Consider the following 25939-nt stretch of genomic DNA (forward strand, 5'->3'; position numbering starts at 1 on the left):
CTCTGTGAAGACAGAACTCAATGGCGAGACAAACTAAGCAAATAAACTACTACTACCCAGTAGAACAGAATTGCTGCGAACTGTTAGAGCCAAGAAAGGAATAAACAGGAGACAGATGTAAGAGACTGGTGGACATCAGGGAACAAAGAAATATCTGCACGTGAGTGCTGAAAGGTTGATGCTCAGACTGAGCTCAGCCCTGGTACCATGTCAGGTATTCCTTCTCAGGGCTCAGTTTGGAAACTCCAAAGCCTTGGAGGCCTCTCAGAGAGGTCCCCCCTCCCTGAGCCTGGCTGGGTAGGCTCTCTACCACATACTGCTTCTCCAGTCTCCAGTGAGAGGATGTCCTGCGTGCTCCCTGTCATATAGGCAGAGTAGAACTCACCTGCTCAAGGTTACACAGGGCGGACTCCTCCTTTCATCAAGGACTACCGGCACAACTGAGACCACAGACCGACTGGCACAGAAGGAGAAGGGTCTACCCAGGCACAGGAAGCCTTAAAGTGAGAGCTCTACCCAGAAGGTAGGAGTGCTCAACTCGCAGGGCCTCAAGCAGCTTCATGCTCATCATCTTCAAAATGGTTACCAATTAATGTAAGGGGACCATACTTAACTGCAAAGCCCTCCAAGTTAAGATTGCCTGCTCAGCTGGGCGGTGGTGGCTCACGACTTTAATCCCAGCACTTGGGAGGCAGAGGCAGGCAGATTTCTGAGTTCGAGGCCAGCCTGGTTTACAGAGTGAGTTCCAGGACAGCCAGAACTACACAGAGAAACCCTGTCTCAAAAAAAAAAAAAAAAAAGATTGCCTGCCCAGAGTAGATGAGCACCATCAAACGAAGCTAATGTTGACCCATCTCCCAGCACTGGGCTCTACATCACACAAAGGCCTCCTTTGATGCAGTGTCCCCCTCCTGGGACACTCAAATCCTTACAGGACAGGAGATTGGTGACTTGTCCAAGACCATACAGTAATGAGGATCAACCATTCTCCCAGCACAGGGAGCCTTCTAAGAGGGATTTGAGAAAGGAGGGATTTGAGAAAGGAGGCAGGCAGGGAGGGTGGCTAAAGGTATGAGATTTTAAATATGACAAATTAAAGCGGGTAAGGTGGCTCATGTCTAGAATCCCCGCACTTAGGAGGCTGGAGAATGCTGTGAGTCTGAGGTCAGCTTGGACTAAGAGTGAGACTGCCTCAAAAATCATTCCCGCAGGGGACAGAACATACAAAGAGCTGCAGTGACAGCAAAGCAGGCCACAGGGTGTGCTCAGGAGGCAGAGACACATAGATCTCTCTGATTCAAGGCCAGTCTAGTCTACATAGTAAACACCAGGCTAGCTGATGGATACACAGTAAGACCCTGTCCTAAAAGAAGAAAGAAAGAAAGAAAGAAAGAAAGAAAGAAAGAAAGAGAGAAAGAAAGAAAGGAACAAACAAAGAGAGAAAAAGAAACAAGAACAAAGCAGGCCATACCCAGCCAGCCAGGCTACACTACCCAGGACACTCACTATGAATCTGCAAGGCCCACCTCCCATTTCCTCATTTACTTCTTTTTCTACGTACCTTCCCACAAATTCCTTACTGCAGTCACCACTGTGAACAAAAAGCTCCAAATAGGCCTAAAATCCTGCCCTCCAAAGTCCCTATAGTTAACCCCTAGACCCTCTATCTGGATGGGAGATGCGGGGAGATACTTGCTGGCCTCACCTGCAGGATGGAGGTGCGCTGCTCATTTTTATGCACTTTGGAGGCCAACCTGTTGAACTCGAGGGCCATGCGGCCCAGGTGGGTGAAGAGCTGGCTGTGGTCTGGCTCCTCTGCACACACGCTCAGGGTGGTCTCCAGGCGCTGCAGGTGGAGCATCAGATTGCCGTCCTCTGGGGGTGGGGGTCCCAGTTCCTGTGGGAGCAAGGGGATGCTTTTCACTAAGCCTAAGCCAGCAATGCCGGCCAATTCTTCTATTGCTTCCCCATTCTTCATGACTCAGTTTCCCCTGTGGCCTCTGCTCAGCCCAGGGGAAAATTTCCAGTTACACAGGTTCCCTATCTAGAGCTGACTCACAGGGCAGGACCTAGGACTTCCAGGACACTGGCTGGCCTAACACCACCAAGGCCATCTTCCTCCTACGCTCTGAGTCTTACTGAGTGCCCAAGGGTAGTCAGTTCACCCTCCCCCAGGCTGGGCATCCTTCAGCAGTGTGTGTGTGTGTGTGTGTGTGTGTGTGTGTGTGTGTGTGTGTGTGTTGGTGTGTGTATCACTTCCCTCCTTCGTTGCACAGCAAAATGGACAGGAGGGAAGGCAGAGAGGGTGTCTCTAGCTATAAACGCACTGCTTCCTGAGCTCAGGGAGGCTCCATAGGGGGCTGTACCTAGGAATCACAGCTCTAATACTGCAGAGAACCCCAACCTAGTAATCCAAGAGAGAGCAGCCTGGGCAGAGTAGTTCAGTAGAGCTCTCTCCATTTTCTCTAGAACATTGCTACTGAAGCTACTGCCCTGGTCATACCCACATCAGTCCTAAGGATCTCAGTGGACCTTTCAATCCTAGCTCATAGATAGGCGTCAGTTAGACCTTCCAACCTTCTCCTGCCAGAGGCTCTGTGGACCTCATTTCTATATATCCTGATCTAGCCCAAATGTTCACACACTTCAGCACCTCCAGATCCCCTCCTCTAAAATAGTTCAGAGAATCACCCAGCAGATTCCCCCACCTACCCACTCCCCACCACAACCCCCAATAATTCAGGCAAGGAATCACCCAGCAGATTCCTCCCAAACACCAATACTTCAGGGAATCAGAGAGCAGAGCCACAGGGAGCTACGGTTCAGGCTGGGACACTGACAGAGAGACCTTGCTCACAGCAGCCCAGTTAGTACATGGCAGAGTGGCAGAGCCAGCCCTACAACTGGGGTTTTCTCATTGTAATCCAGGGCTCTGTGACCTGCTGCTAAGTTCTGTGGCAACTGCAAGCTCAGCCTGTTTCCTATCAGCACCATGTTCCAATTTAAAAAAAAAGGCAGAATAAGTCTCCAATCGTGTACCCCTTCTCCACCACAAAGGACTAGGAGTGGCCAGGGTTGCTCTCTGGAAGCTCAGAAAGTGCTTCGAATCCCTCAAGTTTCTCCAACTAGCCTACAAGCTTCCAGCAGGAGTTGGTTTACTCCTGAGTTGGCACAGACGAGACAGACATACTACGCAGGGAGTTTAACTGAAAAGGTCGCAGGCTGAAACCTTTCTGAACTAGGGAATCTTGCCTGCTCTCAGCCATGTCTCAGTCCTCAGGGATAGAACAGGATAAGATACATATGGCCCCAGGAGACAAAACCCAGAGCATCCCGACAGGACGATCCTCTCAGCACTAAAGGCTAACTGCTGGTGGGAGATGGGGTGGTGTCTGCGGGTGAAGGAAAGAGCACCAGCCACCCAAACTTTCATGACTTGGGGCCGTAGAGACGGAAGCCTCAGTGAAGGTGAGGCCAAGTAGTGCTGGCATAGCAACAATTTAATGGTCTACAGTGGGGTGTGCCTTATTGCATGGACTTAGGAGAAGAGGCAAGAGGCTTGTCTCACATGAAAACCAAACAAGATAACAGAATAAAGCAAACATTAAATGGGAGGGAAGGAGGGATGAGGAAAAACCAGGACCTTAAGGTCTCTGACCAATCTTGAAGATCTTTCACAATAGCTCTCCAAGTCTGGCAGTTTAAGATAGAACAGAAGGACTGCACGGTTGGGACCAGAGTTAAACACTGCAAGGTTAGGAATGTAGATCTGAGCAGCCCCTCTGAAGCTGGAGAAACTCGTGCGCCCCACATGTGAACAGAGTACAACCTCCAGCCTGCTCCTGGGAGGAGCCAAGGACAACCACAAAAGGGTAAATCACTCCCACCCCGCCCCTCAGCACCAGACCAACCCTTTCCACACCCCCAAGGCTCGGAGCCTACAGACCCAAGAGGCTGAGTCACTCTAACTGATAGAAAGGTGATTGGTCCAGAGGCCAGTGGGGCTGCCAAGTGGCCCAGGCTTTCACAACAGTGGGGTGCCTGTGTGCCCCAAGCTGGGGAAGTCACCAGCGGGGGATTTGCATAAGAGAGTGAGAAGCACCCCATGCTATAGCCCCTCTGTGTCCCCATGTAACTGCAGGGGACCCAAGGGATCTGAGTGGCCTGTCATGAAGGGGCAGGTGACAGACAGAGAAAAGAAAAGGATGTGCTGGGGGCGGGGTGGGCGGGGTGAGCGGGGTGAGGGTGCCTGTTTGCTCACCATCATGTTCTTAGGGTGGCTGCCAGTTTCGGGTGAATTCTGCTCCTCAGTAGGGACCACTTCAAAGTCAGAGGAGGCGCCCTAGGTAGAAGGGAGTTAGTAGCTGTCCAAGAGAAATGGACCCTGCCCCCAAGGAAGACAGAAGGACAAACAGTGCAGAATTCCCAGAGGCAACAGTTACACTATTCATATGAGATCACCAAGAACCACACGACTGCCATCACCCTCCTTGTGATCTGAGGTCATACCCCTCATGGCCACTATTTATCTGTGAAACAGGGGTGTGGGGCGAGCCAACCTTGAACCAATATTATTTATTTGTTCATTGTGTGTGTGTATTAGTGGAACAAATGAGGAAACCAAGTTCACAGAGTCAACACACAAGCTAAGACTCTGCACAAGCTGGTAGATCCTCCCGACGCAACCAAGCCATCTCCTGGGCTCAGGTCTCTAGTCACCCTGGGTGGCAGTAGCTATTACAGCCACCACACCAAGGAAGGTCCTACACCAACCTCACCAACTCAGACCCAGAGGTCCCAGGAGAGGACTGACCTGAGAACACCAAGGATAGTCGGTCGGCAACACGTCACAAACTAAGGTGCAGACTTCACGGATGTTGAGTCAGCTGAGGGGCCCACAGTTCATCTAACCCTGGCTCTAAGATTCCCTTAAACCTGAGCAGGGCTGGGCAGATCTCGGCTCAGTGGGTGGGGCATTTGCTGCCTCCACAGGAAGACCTAAGTTTGGGTTTCCCAGCACCCATGTGAAAAGCACAGCTGGGCATCCATAACTCACAACCCCAGCACTGGAGTGGACAGAGACGAGAGGATTGGTGGGGCTTGCTGGCTTCTCTGGGTTCAGTGAAGAGATGTAAAGGATAAAGCAAAGGGCAGTATAGCAGGACACCCAGTGTCCTCCTCTGTCCCCACAAGCACACACTCCGTGCATATAACTCTTCTCCCACACCCCACCAAAAAAACCCAAAAAACAAAAAAACAAAAACATGCCCTTGACCTGCTTTCCCTGTCTTGGGATGGGTAGGACAGATGGGAGAAACCAGCCCAGCTGGCCACTAGCCACCATGACGCCACCTGTGATTGCAGCCCTACTAGAGGAGCTCTGCCCAAAGCTATACTCTCAGAGTTTCATGTGACTTTGGAAAAGGCCCAACTTCTCACCATCCGAGGATCCCTTGAGGGGCTGGCCCTATGACACCAGGCTACACTTCTCCATTGAACCTGCAGGACATGGTCTCTGAGCCTCTTGGCAGTGCACATCTGTGACTGACTAGTGAACATGGTCACATTAGATAGCTCAGTAAATGGGAGAAAACTCCTTGTTTGATCAGGACCTTCCTGGTCATGAGAACCATGACTTCCACCTCAAAATGGCAAGCTGCCCCATGCCAGCACTCCAGACTGATGTGTGGTGGGAGGGGCTTCAGGAAACCAGTCACAACTCTAAATGCAACTTACATTAGATGGAGGCTTGGAGGCTGGTGCAGGCTTCTCCATGGAGCTTCCTGTGGTGGTGGTGGTAGTGGTGGCGGTGGCGGTGGCGGCGGCAGTAGGAGCAGCGGCAGAGGCAGCAGCAGTAGTGCTAGTAGTAGGATGTACCTGGACCTTTGTATCCTGTCCTGGAAAATCAAGACTGTGGCTAAAGAAACCTAGAAGGAAAGATGCCTGAACCCAGCCCTCAGGAAGAACACTTGATGGAAGTCCTCTGACTGAGTTCTCTTTTGTTTCAGAGAAAAAGAGAGGTTATTCCTTTAAGACAAGAAGTCAGGTGAAATGACTGGTCTGAGTAATGGGGGCAGAGACCCCTTCCCAGACCTTACTAGGAAAACTCCAAGGTGGCCATGGTTCTCTGCCTCAGGGATCGGCAAAGAATTTCCAATTAACCAAGTGCTTTCTTTTGGGTTTCGAGAGAGGCTCATGTAGCCTATGTTGACCTCAAACTTGGCTTCCTGTAGCTCAGGCTGCCCTCAAACTCAGTATGCAGCTGAGGATGACACTGGACTTCTTATCTTCTTGCCACCAACTCCCAACTCCAGGGTTACAGGTATGTGCAGTTTATTCCGAGCAGCTGAATACATGCACACTAGAGCATTCTACCCACTGAGCTACGGCCTTATTCCCTATGGGGTTCTCATGACAGCCTCATAGCATTCCTGTTTTAGCAACTGTAAAACCTGGACTCATTTCCTTACTACAGGAGGCCACTGCTGCAGAATATCTCCCCATGGCACTGGGCCAGCGAAGACAAGAATGCCATACAGATAACGGTGCCACAGGCTCTGACACTTCTACCTTTCTCATCTGTCCAGCAACTACCATCAATCTTAGAAAGGGAGCTCTCACGGGGGCCTGCAACGAGTCCTGAGGAGTAGCAGCAGGAAGTGCTCAAGTCTGGTGTGGAAGATCTCTTGGTCCCTGACCTTGCCCTGGACTGGAGACCAACCCTTAGTCACTGTCACCCTCTCCTTATGCACACCTCATAGGCACTGATAAAAGCTAATAGACAAGGACAGATTCTTCTCTGGGCCTCAGTCTTTCTGATTATAAAACAGAAAGGAGGAAGGGGACAAAGGACTTCCAACTCCCATGCCTGGTGGGGCTGGGCCTGCCACACAGCAGTTATGGATTCAAGAACCGTGCTAACACAGCCCTAAGGTTTGTCTTAGGTGCCATAGACCACTGTTGTGATAGATCACTAATGCCTGCCAGGGCATCTGGGGTGCTGAAGCCAAAACATGTACACAGGGAAAAGGTCTGTGTGAGAACGGGTAGGCCCTGGGGTGTTCAGGGCCTGGGCAGGCTGTGTTCAGAGAAGGCAGGGGTTCTGGATTCTTCTGATACCTGTGAGCTCAGCCAGGGGATCGAAGGAGACCAAGGAGGGAGCTGGTGTTGGTGGAGGCAGCTCACTGTCCTTGACCAGCTCTTCCGCCTTCTGCCGGAGTCTGGATGCTTCCATCTGAGACTCCTCCAGGAGCTCCCCTAGAGACAAGGTGGAGAAGCACGGGATTTATCCAGCCCAGTGCATGGCTCTCCCCATCCCTGCCCTAAACCTGGACTGACTTCATTCCCGCGGTGGCTGTGTGGAGTCCAAGCCTGCGCCAAACAGGCCAGCACAAGAAGAGTCGGGCAGTGGGACCTAAGGAAACCTCCCACCTCTGACCTCCTATTCCTGCCCACCTCTCCCTCCACATCTGGCTACTCCCCCCCCCATCACCCCCGCAGAAAGCAAGGGCTTCTCAAGGGACTGCCTGCATTCTAAGCCTCAGTACCCTTCTGCAGCTAGAGAAGGGAAAACTCCCAACGCCCACCCACCGCCAATGCAAGTGGGTTCTGCCAAGCTGGGGAAAATGCTTGGAAAGCCAGGGTGCTAGGCCTTCCACACCAGGGCTGAACACAAAGAAAGTGACCTCCAGACACAGCGTGAGGAAAGTGAGGAAGTCAGTGAAGGCCCTGCACCAAGGAGAAGCATGCAGTGCAGCATTCGGTGGTGGGCAAGGATGGGGGAGGGTTGGGCTGGACAATGGGGTTAGCTTGAGCGGAAGCTGGAAGATCAAGGCCAAGGGCTCTGCTACACTGAGCTCTGGGCCAGCTCTGCTCCTGGCCAGGCATCCAAGCCCTGGGTTCTGGGGCTGCCTTGTACATTGGCTCTCCTTATCTTGCACACTTCCTTTCTTCAACAGGACAGCATTCTGGTTCCAGATCTACAAACTGGGCCTTCCACTCCTCTTCCCATTCATGTTTCCCTCCTGGTCCCTCAAGGATACCCTTTGGGGTGGGAGAAGTCAGGGCTGGGGATGCCATCACCAGGCTAAAGAACTACACACAAATGCCAGGACTCAGTGCTGGGTCACAGGGACAGCAACGTGATGGGCAGAGGTACCTGCCCACCTTTGTGAAGGGGATGGCTTGGCAGGCTGCAGGAAGAGGGCCAACACGGGGAGGGTCAACGGTCTGCTTTACCTAACATCTTTATCCCTTGTATTTTTCCCTTCAGCCGAGTATTCTCCTCCACTAGACGTTCAAAAGCTGCGGACACCTCTCCCAGAGGCGTGCTGCCCCCTGGGTCGTAGATCCGGTAGGGTCCTCTCCCTTCCATGAGGGTGGCTCAACCCCTGCTGTGACGGCCGCCTAGCTGTAGGGACAATGGCAGACATCAGAGGGCTGGCCAGGCCCTTGGGGTCATCCTTTCTGGGGATGATGTCCTAGTCTGCCAAGGCTCCCTATGACTCAGAGCAGAACACCTCATGGGGGCTGGTCTGACCACAATATTGCAAGGACAACGGACACCTCTGATGTTCTGCTTCTATTAGTGTAACTGGAGCAGCATCCACTCCTTTTAGGAGGCACACTGCACTGTGGCTCATTTGTAATGGCAGTAAAATGAAGTGTTGGGTGTGAGAGACAATCTGAGAAAGTCACGAGAGGCCCGAGTTCCTACCTGCTTGGCCCTTCATAATGCCCATCACAATACCAGTAATGAAGTGAATGCCCAAAACATATAGTGTTTGAGTCAATGGCTTGGTCACAAACTGGCTATGGGGCTCAGGGAGCCCCCTCTTGCTCTCCCAGAGGGAAATGAAAGCCTTGAACTCAGTGATCTCTAGGGTAAGGAGGAAACCCTGGCTAGGGTAGAACATATCACCAACCTCCTCCTCAGGTCTCAGGTCATGACTGCTCTGTCCCATCTGGTTCTAAGCAGAAGAATTTCCCACCAAACCATCATGCAGTACATTTTCTGCCATAAGCTGTTATTTATCTGCTTAATATCATTTGAAACCATCCTGCAAGTACTGCGGTCTCCTGGTCCTGAGCAGCCTTCATCCATTCATTCGACCATGGCTCCTGGGGTTAGATTAAGCTGGGTCTAATCTGGGTGCTAAATAGTAGTCTGGGTGTAGGGTACCGGTCTGGATGCTGGGTACCAATATGGATGCTGGGTATCAGTCTGGATGCTGGGTACCAGTCTGAAGTGCTGAGCATTAACTCCGAAGGTTTCCATGGAGAAAGCATAGATGTAGGGGTACTGAAATCCCAGCATCATCAGCCCTCAGTAAAAACTGCTTTAGTCAGGAGCCCCAATGGCCATTTTGACCTCCACACTGTCCATTAAAGACAGGTATGCAACAATGTCGCTGATACACTCATTCTATGGGGTGCCCAGCAATGCTCATTTTATAAATCAACCACAGAAGCCAGTGAGCTTACGTTAATACCCCAGCCAAAAGGCAAGGCTAGGGAGCAGGCATCAGATGCAGAGCTCTGCCTGGAAGGGTCACAGCTCCTACCCTTGCTAGATACACATGATGGGAATACGCTCCCACAATACAGGCCAGAGTAGAAGGCGTCAAGCTCAGTCGTAAGGTAGGCCCAGACACCAAATAGCCTCTTGCTCAGTGGTTCTCAACCTTCCTAATGGTGTGGCCCTTTAATACTGGTCTTCATGTTGTGGTGACTCCTAAGCATAAATTATGGTTGCTACTCTCAACTGTAATTTTGCTACTGTTATGAATCATAAAGTAAGTATCTGATATACCTGATCTGTGACCCTTATGAAAGGTCATTTGACACGCCTGCCCCCAAAGGGGTTGAAATCCATATATTAAGAACTGCTGCTCTAGCTGGGCGATAGTGGCGCATGCCTTTAATCCCAGCACTTGGGAGGCAAAGGCAGGCGGATTTCTGAGTTCCAGTGAGTTCCAGGACTGCTAGGGTGATCCAGAGAAACCCTGTCTCAAAAAACCAAAAAAACCAAAAAAAAAAAAAAAAAAAAAAAAAAAAAAAAAAAAGAACTGCTGCTCTAGCTGTTTCCTTCAGTGTTAAGAACCTTCTAGGGGGCTGGAGAGATGGCTCAGTGGTTAGGAGCACTGATTGCTCTTCCGAAGGTCCTGAGTTCAAATCCCAGCAACCACATGGTGGCTCACAACCATCCGTAATGAGATCTGATGCCCTCTTCTGGTGTGTCTGAAGACAGCTACAGTGTACTTGCACATAGTACATAAATAAACCTTTAAAAAAAAAAAAAGAACCTTCTAATGCTGGGGATGGAACTGAAGCCTTGTATACCCCTATTAACACACCCAGAGCCCCAAAGTCAGTAGACCCCCTTTACCAAGAGTGTTGGTAGAACACACTTGGCCCTGCCCCAAGGCTGACAAACTGGCTGAACACCCACTTCAAGTGGTATCCACACCCTGCTGGGCCCTGTGAGTTAAAGGACAGCTGCTCACACACCCACATATGGCTGGTTAGGACGGACTTTTTTTTTTTTTTTAACTCGAAAGGTCAGCATGTGCTGCAGATGCACTGATGTACCCTTAGCAGGAGGAGACAGTGTGGGTGAAGTACTAGGCAGGACCAGCAGACAGCTGGGCGCTCAGACCTCCATCCAGCATGACCTTTGCTCGCCTATGCTTGTCACCACTGACTGCACCTGGCTGGAGCCAGCATCTGTCCATCAGCCTAATGCCTTCCTGGGCAGAAACAAGCTTCATATACCTCTCTTTCCCAGTCACCAGCACAGGATGGAGGGTCATCCCAAAGGGAGGAACAGAGTTCACAAATGGAGAAATTGACGCTGGACACACCCCGAGTGGCAAGTAGCTGCAGGTGGCCTGGTTCCCAGCCCCACACCTTGGGATCCACAACAGACTCAGAGCCAAAGTTATAGGACAGTTTGGTCACTTTCTGTGTGACTTTTTCAATAGGTGGAAGCTACAGGGAAGCAGAGACCAAGCCCACCTTTGTGTCAGGCTCCTTCTGAAAGCAGTTAAGTGTAGAATTTCAATACACATCCATTTCAAGGCCCAGACCGGAAAGGAACTTACCTCCCAAGAGGCCATGTTTAAAGTACTCAGCCAGACCAGCCATCACTGCTGTGCATGGTGGCAGAGTGCTAACCCTACACTTCTAGAATCTCTGCTACTGTCTCCCAGAGACACCCAGGTAAGGCTAGGTGACACACTGTTATGCAGAACAAGCAAGGGTTCATGGGAAACATGACACAGAATGGACAGGGCAATGACCCCACCATGGCCTTGGGGGTAGACAAGAGGCAAGGGAGGGGCCCTTCAGGCTCTGGCCCTTGAAATGGATGTGTATTGGACCTCAGCACCTGCAGCTTTCTGAAGGAGCCTGGCACAAACGTGGGCTTTGTCTCTGCTTCCCTGAAGCTTTTACCTACTGACAAAGTCACTCAGAAAGTGACCAAACTGTCTCATGACTTAGACTCTTGAGTCTCCATCTCCTCGTGGCAACCTCCTCCTCTTCTCCTGTTCTCCCATTCTGTCTATCTGTCCATCCCTCCCTCTGTCTCCTTACCTGCCACCCCAAGCCCTGTAACAAGTTCTGCCTACTTCTAGTCTCCCCAGTGACTGGCTGTAGCTACTTTTATTTAAGCAATAGTTTTAAATTAGGGAGTAAGGTTTACACAACAAAGGCTGGTGTACCTGAGAATTCCCTCGTCTGGGTACTAGATCTGGGGATCAGAATTCAGCATTTGTATACACACCATCAGACCAAACCCCAAAACTCTCCATTCACCAGAGCACAGTAGGAGGCAGCCACCTATACAGAAGCCACCACAGGGAGACACCGCCACCTTGCCCAGAACAGAGACAGACACTGATAAAACGCAGCCTTGGGCTGCTGGGTAAAAGAGGTCTTCTCGACTCCCCTGGACTAGATTTGGGGCTACATGATGGAACTAGAGAGGCCTGGCCTGAGGACAGAAAATGACCTACACTCACTGGTCAACCAACAATACCAAACATGGAGATGGAGGGACGCTGAACACACTATGGCTGGGGGGCAGCTAGGACTGTGCTTGGGGCAGAAGAGTGGACCCTTAACCCTGACCCACTTTCGGAAGAAAGAGCTAGAAGGGTCAGAACTACATTAAACTCACATTCAGTCCCTGACTCTCTGAGTCTGCCTTTGCCACAGCTGTGTTTTAATGGCTGAGAAGGTGGGAACAGGCACCATGAAGGATGGGGTACGATGCCAAAGGGAAGGGTCCCCTGACCCCAAAGTCATGCTAATTTACATAGCCACTAGCATTTATAAAGTACTAAGTCTCAGGCATTTTTTTTTTCACCTGACTGTCCCAAAAGCCCTGGGAAGAAGGCATGGGAGAGAGACAAGATTACCAAGTCCAGTTTGGGGGCTTAAGCCTCACCACTGCCTCTGGTTTCTGGCTGTATCAGGGGACAGCTATGCCATACAGGCCCTGGAGACAGCAAAGGTCTCCTGACACCAAGGGAACGGCCCCAGGACGTCACATTATGGTAGCAAAGGTCTATATCCCCAGCAGAGGCAGAGTTATGAGACATACCAGTGGGTGTGATCAGAACAAAGGGAACTTCAGAACAGAAACTTCAGAACAGAAGCTGCCTGCTCCCTCCTCTGTTATATGACCTTGGATTCCTGTCCTCTTATACAAGGGGAGGAAGCCTGAGTGAGACTTATAGAAGCTAGCTAGATAAATGTGGGTGTTGTCCTAATGGCCAAAGGATGGGAGTGACCCAGCAGGCCAAGGAGCATTGCTGGACAGCCATAGAATCAAGACGGTTCCACCAGGGACCAGGAAAGGTGAGGCGAACAGGTCGCACACTGGCATGGTCTTGTATATTACAATGTGCCCTGGGGTGTCACGGGCACCAGGCCCAGCTCTGTCCACCCTGCAGCTATGGGATGCTGGGCCAGTCACTCATCCATTCTGAGCCTCAGTTGCTCATCTGCAAAAAGAAGAATATGAAAACCTAACCAGGCTAAGGTGAAGACACTAAATGATGCCTCTGCGCATAGTGGTGAGGAGTTCTCATTTCAGATTTTATTTCCCAAACATGATTTACTCAACAAGAAACATGCTTCACAATGAAACATCCAATACAGGGAGCAAGTGGGACCCAGCACAGTATGTGGCACGCTGCAGGTATTCAGCAAAAGGGCAAGGGGGCCCTCCACTATACACAGCTGACCTAAGACCCACCCCCAACACTGCATTCTTGGTTGGCTTTTATTTTTATTTTGCCTGTGTGTCACTGCTTAGGAGCCATCTACCATCTTTTTGAGACAGGGTCTCTCATGGGGACCCACAGGTTCAATGATTTGGCTCGGTTGGATGGCCAAGAAGTGCCCGGGGATCTGCGGTCTCCTCCACTGCAGTGGGATTGCAGGTAGGAGCCATCATGCATGCATGGTTTTTTGTGTGGGTTCTAGGAATCAAACTCAATCCCTTTCTTCTTGTTCTTCTTCTTCAAACTCAGCCCCTTTCTCCTCCTCCTCTTTCCCCTTCTTCAAAGTTTATTTATCTTATGTATATGAGTATACTGTTGCTGTCTTCACATACATTAGAAGAGGGCATTGGATCCCATTACAGATGGTCATGAAGCTACCATGTGGTTGCTGGAAATTGAACTCGGGACCTCTGGAAGAACAGTCAGTGCTCTTAACCACTGAGCCACCTCTCCAGTCCCAAACTTAGTCCCTTTTACGTTTATGGACCAAGCACTCTGCTTCTCCCCCAGAACCCTGCTATTCATTTATGTACTGTGGTGCTGCGGATGGAACCCACATGCTAGGTGAGCACTCTGCTGCCCAGTTATATCCCCAGCTGTTCTTAGGTTTTTGTTTTTGTTTTTTTTTTTTTGAAATGGGATCTTACTACATAGCTAGCCTCAAACTCAGACCTCCCCGTGCCTTCTGAGTCCTGGGATATAGCCATGTCCAGCCAAGGAGAACTCTGGACTTGATGCGCATGCCTCCATTTCTCTACTGCTGAATCCCAGGCATGTCCCATCATGCTTGACTGGACTGGACATTTTTTAAGGTCCTTTCTAGTTCTAACAGTACAGGATTACTACTGCCACAAACCGCCTTTCTAGCCAGTAACAGGACTGCCACAACCCGCCTTTCTGGCCAGTAACAGGGCTGTCATCAATCCCTGGGGCTCATCCTTTACAGCTGAGGGATTCTAGACTCATCAGTCTGTCTATGAATTTATTCAGGGAAGCAAATGCCTTGGGCTGATGGCTTCTACAAGACATGCAGGGTTCCAGCCAAGCTGGGGACAATGTCCCTATAGCACAGCACACATCCCTCCCCAGGCCTCTTCCCTCTCCTGTGCTACACTACAGAGGGAGTCCCTACTGTCCCCATGACACATGCTCCACAGCACTTGCCTGACACCCGGGCTGGGATTCAGTTGGGTAACAATGGCATACATGAGGAGTGCTCAGGAAGGTGAATTAAGGACACGAAATGACTAGTTCGGGAACACCATGTATCAGGTCCTGGCTGAACCTTGACACATACCACCTCATTCAGAGCTGAATGTGCTTATCCCTGCTTTCCAGCAAGGAGGCCATTCCACCTGCCTCAACAACTGCAGGAGCAGACTCAGAGGAGTTAAGTCATCTGCCTGAGGACACACAGCTTGTTATGGTACAACAAATAATCCAGCTTCCAGTGCCCAACACAACAAATAGGGTGGCAGAATTACATGCTAAATGCTACTGGTTAACAACCCTAGATGAGGCCCAGCTGAGGGCTGCTGTCTTATCAAGTCTTTCCTTAACTCTGTAGGGGAGATCTAGGCTTCTATACAATAGGTCAAGAGCAGAGGGGACAACTTTCACATTAGGCAGCGCTCATCCATCTTTCCTTTGTTTTTGTCTTTGAGACACAGTCTGGCCTCTTATTTACTATGTAGCCAAGGATGGCCTTAAACCCCTGACCCTCCGGCCTTCACCTCACAAGTGCAGGTACCCACAGAGGCCAAAAGGGGGAAGAGAAAATCCAGACTGTCAGTACATACCCCAGGCCAGGAACAAGCACAAGGCTTGGGTGCCCACACCCAACATGATCTCAGCTCTGCTCCCAGAGAGCCAAGTCCAGAGGGCAGAGCCTAACCCAAGACTAGTCCTCCAGGATCAAAGAGTGGGGCTTAAATCCCAGTATCACTTCACAGTCCCAATGCTCCTGTCACCAGCAGGCCTCAGTGGGTTGATAGGCAGCCTATCTACCACACCCACAGTCCTCCATTCACCCACATTCCTCCCCCCAGCTACAGCCCGGAACTGACAAGAGGCATCACTGAGCCAGGGTGGCCTTGACCATCAACTGAGAGGCCAACATCAGGACAAGAGGGAGGACACCCAAGTAGCCTGTCTCTCAGCGCCCAAATGCCACAGCTATCTTATGCAACCCTGTAACTCCCCTCTCAGAGGAAGATGCCAGGTCTTGAGAATTCTCCTTATACCAAATATGGTGGGAAGAGAATTTTACAGAGTCAAGCCTGGCTTTCTGAACCAAACAGGAGCCATAGAGCTGTCTGTGAACCTTACTGTAAAACCCAAACTGGAGTCACAGTGGCTATGGAAGGGCTAGAAAGAGTAATGCTAAATCAGGAAGATTCTCAGATGCTCAGCTCAAAGGGCAGTAAATGATCCCCAAACAGGGGGGAATGAGTCGATACACTGTGGAGATGTCTCAGGGAATATAACACAGCAGTGACAACGAATGGGGCAGCAGATGCAGACGTGGATATGCATCTTTCATATGTAAGTCATGTTAGAATCGGACAGTGTGACGGCTCTGAACACACTGACAGCATCCAAAACAAAGTTACACACTGGTCAGGGATGCTCACATTCATATTAAAGTTGGAAGAAACACAAGAGAGCTCCGGGGAGATAGCTCAGTCAGTAAAGTGCTTACCACAGGAGCACAGAAACCTATGTTTGAGCCCCAGAACAGACATTTAAGGATGGTGGGGTCGGGGGAGGGGTCGGGGGTGGGGCGATTAGTGAGGTGGCTGAAGGGGGTGCTTGCTCTCTAAACTGACAACTGGGGTTTGATATCAGGAACCCATATGACAGGAGAGAACCCATTCCTTTGTAAGTTGTCCCCTGACCTTCACATAGATACACAATAAATGTAATAATAGGGCTGGGCTGGAGAGATGGCTCAGAGGTTAATAGCACTGACTGTTTTTCCAGAGGGTCTAAGTTCAATTCCCAGCAACCTCATGGTGGCTCACAACCGTCTGTAATGGGATCCGGTGCCCTTTTCTTTTCTTTTCTTTTCTTTTCTTTTCTTTTTTTCCCCAAGATAGGGTTTCTCTGTTTAGCCCTGGCTGTCCTGGAACTCACTCTGTAGACCAGGCTGGCCTCAAACTCAGAAATCCACTTGCCTCTGCCTCCCAAGTGCTGGGATTAAAGGTATGTGCTACCACTGCCCTTTTCTGTTGTGTCTGAAGACAGCTTCAGTGTACTCATATACACAAAATAAATAGATAAATAAATAAATAAATAAATAAATAAATCTAAAAAGCCAGAAGCCAAACATAATGGCTCACACCTGTAATTCCAGCATGAATGCAAGGCCAGCCTGGGGACACTAATCCAAGAGCTGAGGAGGTAGACGCAGGTAAATAAATCCCCAGAACTGACTGGCCAGCCAGTGTAACCTAATTGGTGAGTCCTAGGCTAGGAGGAGAGAGCCTGTCTCAAAAACAGTGACTGGCAGTGAGCCAAGTCTAGCCAGGTGAAGGTCAGGGCTGAGGGAACTATAGGCCCCTGAATCAGGGACTCCTCCACCCTACAAGAATAATCTCAGAGGCAGGCAGATTTCTGAGTTCGAGGCCAGCCTGGTCTACAGAGTGAGTTCCAGAACAGCCAGGGATACACAGAAAAACCCTGTCTTGAAAAAACAACAACAACAACAAAAAAAAACCAAAAAAAAAAAAAGAAAAGAATTCTACTTGCTGGGTGGTGGTTGCAGTGGCAGCAGCAGCAGTGGCATACACCCTTAATCCCAGCACTTGGGAGGCAGAGGCAGTCAGATTTCTGAGTTCGAGACCAGCCTGGTCTACAGAGTGAGTTCTAGGACAGCCAGGGCTACAGAGAGAAACCCTATCTTGAAAAACCAAAGGAAAAAAAAAAAAAAAAGAATAATCTCTGGGTCCAGTGACTGGATCTCAGAGCCAGCACTCCCTTCATCTCATCCCCATTCATCCTGCCAAGGTTGAGGTCTTGGTGTGTCTACCCATGTGCTTAGCAGACAAAGTGCCCCAGGGCTCAGGGAACAGTCTGGAGACAGGGTTAGTGAGGGAAGGTAGCTAGCCCTGCAGGGACTCGCAGCCAGTCCTCAGTAGTCACTGTTTCCAGTCTCTGGAGTGATTGTCCTGTGGAGGTCACGGGAAGAACACAGAGAACTAATTTCCTCCAACAGCCTGGTGGCTGCCTAGGTCTGTCTACGGCTGGGGACACGACGCCCCTCCTGAGGTCAAGGTAGACAGGGAGCAGAGGGGTAAGCCAGAGGTATCAACAGGGAGGCACAGAAAGGCCAGCTGGAGCCAACGGGGACAAGGGAGGTTCAATGGCTTGGTTTTCACCATTTGAAGAACTCATCTTGTTTGGATTTTTGAGACATAGACTGGCCCTGAACTCAAAACATTAGCAAAGAATGATCATGAACTTCTGGCTCTCTTGTCACTACCTTCTTAGTGCTGGGGTCATAGGTGTTCACTAATACACCTGATTTATGCGCTACTGGGACTAAACTGCAAGTTCACTCACGGTACTCACTCACGCACTCCACTGAGCCATACCCCACACCCAACATCTGGGACAGAGCAAAGGACGGATCATTCGGAGAGGGCTTGGCACAGAACACAGGCCAGGAGAGGAGGGTTGAAGGTGAGTTATTCAGAAGCCTGGGAAGTGGGGTCACTTGCCACCTGTGGCTGAGATTCTAACGGCCTCAGCAGTAACCTCAGCCCGTGTGCAGACAGATCTCCCACTATGCTTCAAGGTGACACTGCCATCCCTTGGCACTAGGTGAGGAAGCAAGGGGCGCAGCACCCACCTGGTCTGCACAAGGAGCTGTCAGTCACGGGGGTGGACACAGTACTGCCCTCACAGTTAGCACGGGGCCCCACCAGCTCGGTTGCTGCAGCCCAGCCATCTGAGTGTTCAAACTGACACTCCTGTGCCTGGGATCTTTGGGGGTCTTGCTCAGCCCAGTTGGCAGCTCCCCAACTAAGCACGACCCCACACCCTAGCTGCTATGTCCATTCAGCCCCCCTAAAAGGTCCAGGCCCTTCTCTGTACCTTCCATCTTTCCGGGGCTCACCGTGAACATCACTCACTTCTAGAAACCCCTCTTAATCAATCAGGTGCCCCTGAATGACTTCACACACCCTAGCCACATCCATGGTGGCCAGCTTTCCTTATTCACTGCTCCCTGTCTCCTGATGCTGTTAGGAAGAGTTCCCAGCCAGGAGGAGCCCTGGAAGGCAAAACCAAGGCTCTCACACACAGATGCAGATGCTACCTGAGCACTACCCAGCTCAATGCTCAGAGGGACATTAGGCAACAGTCGCTCCTGAGACATCCTGGAACTCACTATTGCAGATCAGGCTGGCCTTGAACTACCTTCCTCTGTCTCCCCAGTGCAGGGAGTAAGTGCCTGCACCTCCACACTTGGCTCACAAATAAATTTACTTTAGATCACGATAAATGAATGAACCAAGTAGTAACATGACAGAAAGTGAGAGGGGTGTGTGTTTTGCATAGGAGGAGCAGGGAAGGCCCCCTCTGAGGAGGTGACATTTGAGCTGAGACTTGACAGATAAGGAAAAAGCAGCCAAGGGAAGGGCTAGAAACTGGTCTGGGCATTGGGATGGCAGGTGTGAGGGCTCAGCATTGAGAACAAGCTGAGCACACAGACACCTGGGAAAAAGTAGGTTGCAGGGCCTGCCCAATCACAGAGGGCACGGAAGGGAGCCAGCACCCAGGGAAGGGAGGCAGACAAACAACCTTTCAGAGCACCACCATACTCAAACCAGGTCGGTCTGACCCAGCCGGGACATCCGGGCCAGAGACACAGCACTGGGGGTGAAGGAATGAGTCAGACCCATGGCTTCCTGGGGCCCCAAAAGAGCTGCTTTGGGCATCCAGGGACAGACACCCACACTCAGCTATACTGTACCCACACTCCCAGGTCACCCATGTGGAGGGGACAACATGACCAGATATATCTGTCCATATATATGTATATATATATGTGTATACACACACACACACATATACATATATGGCCAGAGACCATCTGTTCCTCTCAGAAAGTCAATCAACATTAAATGTGTCCACACAGGACTAACACCTAAATATTTTCCCAGGACACAGTCATGATGACAGTCTAAGCCAGTAGAAAGAAAGAAGAGGGCCCTTGGGACTAGGGGTATACCTTAGCTGGTGCTAGCCTAGCGTGAAAGAGGCTCTAGGTTCAACCCCCACTACCATATAAGCCGGGCATAGTGGTGCATGCCTCTAATCCCAACACTCAAACAGATGCAGGGGATCAAAAGTTCTGCTACAAAAGGCCCGCCTGGGCTATGAAGACCCTATTACAAAACAGCCGGAAGGTGATGGCGCACGCCTTTAATCCCAGCACTTGGGAGGCAGAGGCAAGCCGATTTCTGAGTTCAAGGGCAGCCTGGTCTACAGAGTGAGTTCCAGGTCAGCCAGGGCTACACAGAGGAACCCTGTCTCAAAAAACCAAAATAAATAAATAAATAAATAAATAACAGAGTTTAGAACTGGCGAGACAGCTCGGAGAGTAGAGGGGTTTGTCTCGAAGCCTGACAACCTGAGTTCAAGCCCAGAAACCTGTATGATAGAAGTGAAAAAGACAACTCCTGAACGTTGTTCTCTGACTTTCACATGGGCATGGACACCCTGGCACACACTTATCCCCAGGTACAAACAAATAAATGTAAAACTGAAAACGAACAGAGGGCCCAGCTAAAATATGAGACTACTATCAGGTCAGAAAGAATAAATGAGAGCCAGGCATAGTGGAACACCCCTGTAGTGCCCATAGGCACAGACAGGAGGACCAGTCATCTTCAGCTGCAGGCTTCAGGTCAGCCTGGACTAAGAGACTCTGTCTCAAAAAAAAAAAAAAAAAAAAAAAAAAAAAAAAAAAAAAAAAAAAAAAAAAAAAAAAAAAAAAAAGAAAGAAAGAAAAAGAAAAAAAAGGAAAAGAAAAATAGTAAATGATTTCTGAGTAAAAAACATTTAAAAAAAAACCTTCTGAATGTAAAGTTACTAGAATTATCGTTATGGGTTAGTTTCACAAGCCATTTGCTAGATACAAAGAGATGCTGAGCCTGCTTAGCTAGTGTGACTAGTCCACTCTCCTAACACAATGTCCTCCCCTCAAGGATCAAAAAACAATTCTGAGAGTCCCCAGACTGTCCACTCATGAGTGTGAATTCCCCTCTACCACACCCCGCATTGTTGGCAGCGTGAGTAAGAGCTGATCAAATCCCACTCTGACCGACTGTGAAATCAAAATGATGCATCAGGAATCCACACGTTTCCCACACTGCCATTCAGCAAGGGGGTGGGGATGGCTGCTGCCGAGACTTTTGCTTCATCCACGAAAGTCCCTCCCTCCCCTTTACCAAAACAGTTCCTCACCGAGCACCAAATTCCCACCCTCTGCTGGGTACCAGATGAATGCAGGCACAGTACAATCCACTTATACACACACACACACACACACACACACGATCTCCCATAGAGACACAGAAACTTCCCACGGTGCACGGCTCTTACACACAGCCCAAAGTAGAAAAAAAGGACGACTCCTAAATTATTACCAGAAACTCACCGTATCTACCCAGCACCTGTGTGCATTAATGCCCCTTGCAAAACAAGCTCAATAGGGCTGGAGCAGGGGGCTTTGCAGCCACGTGCCAGGTTGGAATCCTGACTTTGCAATTGACTAGTTGTGTGATCCCAATCTGCAAGCTGCTTGGTGTTGTTTTAAATGTTATCAAATACTCTATTAGCTCTTAATTTGACCCAGCCAGGCCCCAATAATTAGGACTGAATAATTAAGACTGAATAGTTTTTTTCCAATTGGCTTCAGCACACCTACTGGTCCCCAATCTATTCTTCTAACGCTAGACAGGCTAATTCCTAGCTGCACTCCCTAAGTACTTGTTGGAGTTTCGGGTTATTTCTGCTCCACCAGTCTGTCCTTAAGGGACATTTCACTCCACACGAGCTCCTGGTCCATCATGTCTAATGGAGACCTCCTGCTCTCTCTTTTCCTCTTCTTTCTCTTCTCCTTATCTGCGACCCCGACCCCTAAGGCGGCGGTGTCTACTACCTCTATTCGCCCCAGTAATTATCTGTAGCCACTTTTATTTAACGAATAGCTTTAACAAGGTTAACACAACAAAGGTCAGTATGCGTGAGAACTCCCTCGTCTGGGAAATAACAGATCTTGGGGTTCAGATTTTAGCCTTTGTATACACGGCACCAGACCAAACCCCAATACCTGGGTTTTCTCACTTGGGAATGTGAAGATATAAAGTAACATTCATGGAAAAAGCCTGGCTAGATGGTCAGTAAAGACCTGAGTTCAATTCTGTGAACCCACAGGTGGAAGCAATCAGGCAAAGTTGTCCACAACCTTACATAAACAAACGTAATTTTTAAAAAAAGTAACAATCATGCTTAGAATGAATGTCATAGTAGGATGAGTTTCATACTAAAAGCCCTGATCAGCATCTGGCTACGCGCTTTTTATTCTCACGCTCGGGAGGCTAAAGCAGTAGGGTCTCTGTGAGTTCGAGACCAACCTGCTCTATATAGCGAGTTTCAGAGCAGAGTTATACAGAGACCTTGTCTCAAAACAAACAAAAGACTATCTGGAAATAGACCAATAAGCGGGGGTATGGTGGTGATGATTTTCGTCATTACGACGTCTGCACACCGCTACCCAAAACTTTGCTCGGTGGAGTCCGCAAACCGGTCGCAACCTCTCTCCGCAGGAGGTGCGCATGCGCTCCTGGCTGGCTCCTCCGGCCCGGAGTCCCCCCCCAAGCCTGGCGATGGCGACAACGCACTGTGCCGGGACTCCCGCCACTAGGCCCCGCGCCCCGCGCAGGCCCCGGTCTCCTCCCGTCCGCCCATCCCCCCAGCGGTCCCGCTCACCCTAGGACGAGAGCTTCGGGGCCCGGTGCCAGACTCGCCGAATCTAAGCTCCGGTCGGTACCAGGAAATGCCAGGGCCACGCCACGCCCCTGGGAAAGTCCCCGGAGACCGACGGGCCGTCTGTCCAATAGCGCTGGGCGCTGGGCGCCGGGGCGGGGTCTGCGATGTAAACAGCCGCAGTGGCTCCTCTGGGTGGAGCAGCTGAGTGCTCAAGCCGAGGGGGCCTCAGGGCAAGGTGAGGACCTCCCAGCGGGTGAATCAAGAGCCCCTTCTGTTTTAGTTCCCAGCTGCAGGACCTGCTGTCTCGGTACTTCAGAGACCCTCCCACCCCCACCTCCACCAGAAAGAATCATACATACACACACACATACACGCACATATGTCATACACACATGCACATATGTGCGTTTGTGGCGTGTGTGTGTGTGTGTGTGTGTGTGTGTGTGTGTGTGTGTGTGTGTGTGTGTGTTTGACCCTGGCTCACAAAGTATAGTGGGAAGCATCTAAGAAATTGACCTCTGGGCTTCACAGATGTGAGCACACATGATTTTGAAAGTTGGAAAGCCTTGACCTTGGAATAAAGGACAGCTCTTTAAACAGGGAGGACAGCACATTTTTTTAGGAGGAAGACTGAAACTCTTCCTGTCAGTGGAATTGTTGAAAACACCGACAGGTCTTCATCGTAAGGACTGACAATGAGATCGAGGGGTCTATTTCATACATGCCCCCATCTTACATAGAGAGACTATCAACTGGGATGTGAATAGGCACACTTAAGTATATATATATATATATATATATATGTCTTCCCCAGGGACCCTCCATTCAGTGCCACCTGTGTCCCAGTTACCTCAAAGGAGCTGACAGATTTTCAAAACAACATTCTAGGTCACATTATGGAAAGATGTGTGCGTATACCTTAACCCTGATTGGAGGAAGACCAGGTACAGCAAGAAAGGTTGCACAACCACCCTCAAGGCAGGAGGAAGTGGGTCCTTGGTCACTCCTATCAACTCCCCAAAGGTCTGCATCTCTCTGTCTCTTTCCCGACTCACTCTTCCCAATTCACCTCTTTCCAGAATGTTCACTTCCTAATCTTCTAGTTCTTCTCTCAATCCCCTACCCAGCACTGAGATTTCCACACACACACAAAAAGTCTCCAATAATTTCCATTCTGATTATATACTGTCTGTATCCACTGGTTTTGTAAGATATTTGACCTCAGAAAGTTGGGCATTTCATTCTCCTAAATACCCATGATTTTTCCGTAGCCTTTAATCCTGGCACGAGGGAGTCAGAGGCAAGAGGATCACTATGAATTTGAGGCCGACCTGGTCTACACAGTAAGTTCAAGGCCAGCCACAGTTACAGAGTAAGACCATGCCTCCAAAAAAAAAAACCTATCAACACCACCACCACCAATAAGACATTACCCAAGGTCCAGTGAGATGAGGCAGAGTTAGATAAAGGTGCTTGGTGACCAGCCTGAGGACCTGAGTTCAATCCCTGGTACCTACAAGTCCCAAGAAGGGAGGAGAAAATTGATTTCTGCAAGTGGATGATTCTCTTGAGGTGGGTGACTGAGGGGTCTCACCATGTAGCCCAAGCTGGTCTAGACCTCCATCCTCCTGCCTGAGCCTCAAGTGAGGAGATGTTAAGTTTTCATAATCACATCCAGAACTTTCTTATCAGTTCCAGTCATCCATTCAAGGTCATTACCCTTCTTGTCCCTGTAAGGCTTGGTTTCACTCCAGAACACAGTGCCATCTGAGATGCCCTGAACCTCAGCATTGCTCAAGGCCACACACGTTGTCAGAACCAAAACCAGAGCCCAGGGCCTTGGTTCCTGGTCCTGTCTGCCTTTTATCCACAGTCCAGATGGGTCTTTCTCTCTCTCCTTCCCTGGCCTCAAACTTGCTATGTAGGTTGACTTTGAATTCCTGACTCTCCTGCCCCTACCTCCCATTTGCTGGAATTACAGACATGTGCCACCACTACCCTGTTTCTATATATAGGAGATTGAACCCAAGGCTTCCAGCGTGCATAATAGGTGAACTTTGTCAGGCTCTACCCCTACCCCTTCTCAGTTATAGAAGCTCTGAAAAAAAAAAAATGAGGATAATTGTACCTCCCCCTCAAGTGTTTGTGAAGATGAATATGATTAAGATAGAGCCTCAGCCCACAGTAGACATCTGAAAAATGCCAGATGGGGGGGCGATGCATGAACTGATAGATTTCACTTCTAAACCCAACAACCTTGCCATCTCTGGTCCCATCCCCTAGACTTGGGACATGGATCTGGTGAGAGGCAGGTGGCCCTGGCCTGCCATCCTCTGTCACCCTGTAGCCTGGCAGGGAGTTTCCAAGTTGGGAGCTGGGTGACTCAAGCAGGTGGCAACCACTTACTCCTCTAGAGTGTCAACAATCACCCAGAAAAAAGCCCCACCCGGGAGGAGAGCCACACTGCCTGGGTTTTGTTTTGCTTTGTGCTGAGGCAGACAGCCTCCCATTCTCTCTGCCACTCCCTCCTCTACTGCCTCTACCAGGGAGGCTCCAAAGGAGCCAAGTGCACACTTCTGAAAACATACCTTGAAAAGACAGTGCATAATCACGTGGCAGCAGGAGGAAGTGGGGGCTGTGCTATTAAAGCATTAAAAGATAACCTGAAGGGGCCGGGAAACGATTGGAGAGCAAGAACCCCTGCTGCAGAAGCGTGAGGACCTGGTACGAATAGGCAGCCCTCACATAAAAAGCCGGGTGTGGCTGTGTGTACGTTGTTGGGGTGGGGGAGGGTGGAGGCAGGAGGATTGCTGTGGCTTAACTGGCCTAGCTCCAGGTTCAGTAAGAGACCCTGTTTCAAAGGAAGAAGGCAGACCATGATAAATTAGGGTACATGATGTCCTCTTTTGGACTCTAGGCATGTGTGTACCCTCCCACACATATGGGCATACAATCAGAACAACACACACACACACACACACACAGAAATAACATGGAGTGTGTGCTACACCCGCACTTTTACACAATTCATCTCCCATCCAGTCTGTGAACTTGCTATTAAAATATGAATAAGAGGGAAGAAAAATGACTGTTGTGTGTGGATGGAGCTGTGCTCAGGGCCAGTGCAAGACTAGTTATTTTTTGGCAGGTGTGACCCTGAATTTTAAGTTAATACTGATGCCAGTGCCTGGGTTCCCATGCATTTCTCTTTTGACACACACCCCAACTGATGAGAAGCACAGCTGCTTGCCTGTGTGTGTGTGTCTGTGTGTGTGTGTGTGTGTCTGTATGTGTGTATGTGTCTGTGTGTGTATCTATGTGTGTGTCTGTGTGTGTGTGTCTGTGTGTGTGTGAGCAGGTATGTATACATGTGTGTGGTTGAGTGTGTGCATATGTGTGTGTATACTCGAGTAAGCATGTGTATGTGGGGCACATAGGTGTGTGGGGGCCAGAGGTCAACCTGTCATTGCTCAGGAGCCTTCCACCTTGTATTTTGAAACAAGGTCTCCCAATAGGACTTGCAGCTCACCAATTAGACTAGGCTGGTGCCCGCAGTCCTAGGGATCCGCTCATCTCTATCTCTCCCCACCCCCACCCCCAGCCCCACCCCCACCCCCATGTGCTGGAACTACAAGTGTGGATCACCA

The 25939-nt window shown here is 50.0% G+C and overlaps 1 protein-coding gene and 1 long non-coding RNA gene across 6 annotated transcripts in view; one reads left to right on the top strand and one right to left on the bottom strand.

Moving 5' to 3' along the window:
- Positions 1-25939, bottom strand: part of Tnip1 (TNFAIP3 interacting protein 1) — a 49828-nt gene that overhangs the window by 20757 nt on the left and 3132 nt on the right. For 2 of the 5 annotated variants that reach the window (XM_031351048.1, XM_031351046.1), the window contains exons 1-6: positions 22293-22409; positions 8239-8410; positions 7120-7257; positions 5737-5897; positions 4262-4342; positions 1706-1897 (exon numbers count right to left, since the gene is read on the bottom strand). In XM_031351048.1, the coding sequence (XP_031206908.1) occupies positions 1706-1897; positions 4262-4342; positions 5737-5897; positions 7120-7257; positions 8239-8374 (708 nt within the window). In that variant the 5' untranslated portion in view covers positions 8375-8410; positions 22293-22409. Of the gene's footprint in view, positions 1-1705; positions 1898-4261; positions 4343-5736; positions 5898-7119; positions 7258-8238; positions 8411-22292; positions 22410-25939 lie in introns of those variants that run through there. The other 3 variants (XM_031351047.1, XM_031351049.1, XM_031351050.1) reach the window with 3 other exon arrangements.
- Positions 22099-25939, top strand: part of LOC116076936 — an 8301-nt gene continuing 4460 nt past the window's right edge. The window contains exon 1 of the long non-coding RNA XR_004113136.1: positions 22099-22527. This is a non-coding gene — a long non-coding RNA (uncharacterized LOC116076936). The remainder of the gene's footprint in view (positions 22528-25939) is intronic.

The sequence above is a fragment of the Mastomys coucha genome, unplaced genomic scaffold, assembly GCF_008632895.1.
Source record: "Mastomys coucha isolate ucsf_1 unplaced genomic scaffold, UCSF_Mcou_1 pScaffold5, whole genome shotgun sequence".
NCBI classification, from domain to species: Eukaryota; Metazoa; Chordata; class Mammalia; order Rodentia; family Muridae; genus Mastomys; species Mastomys coucha.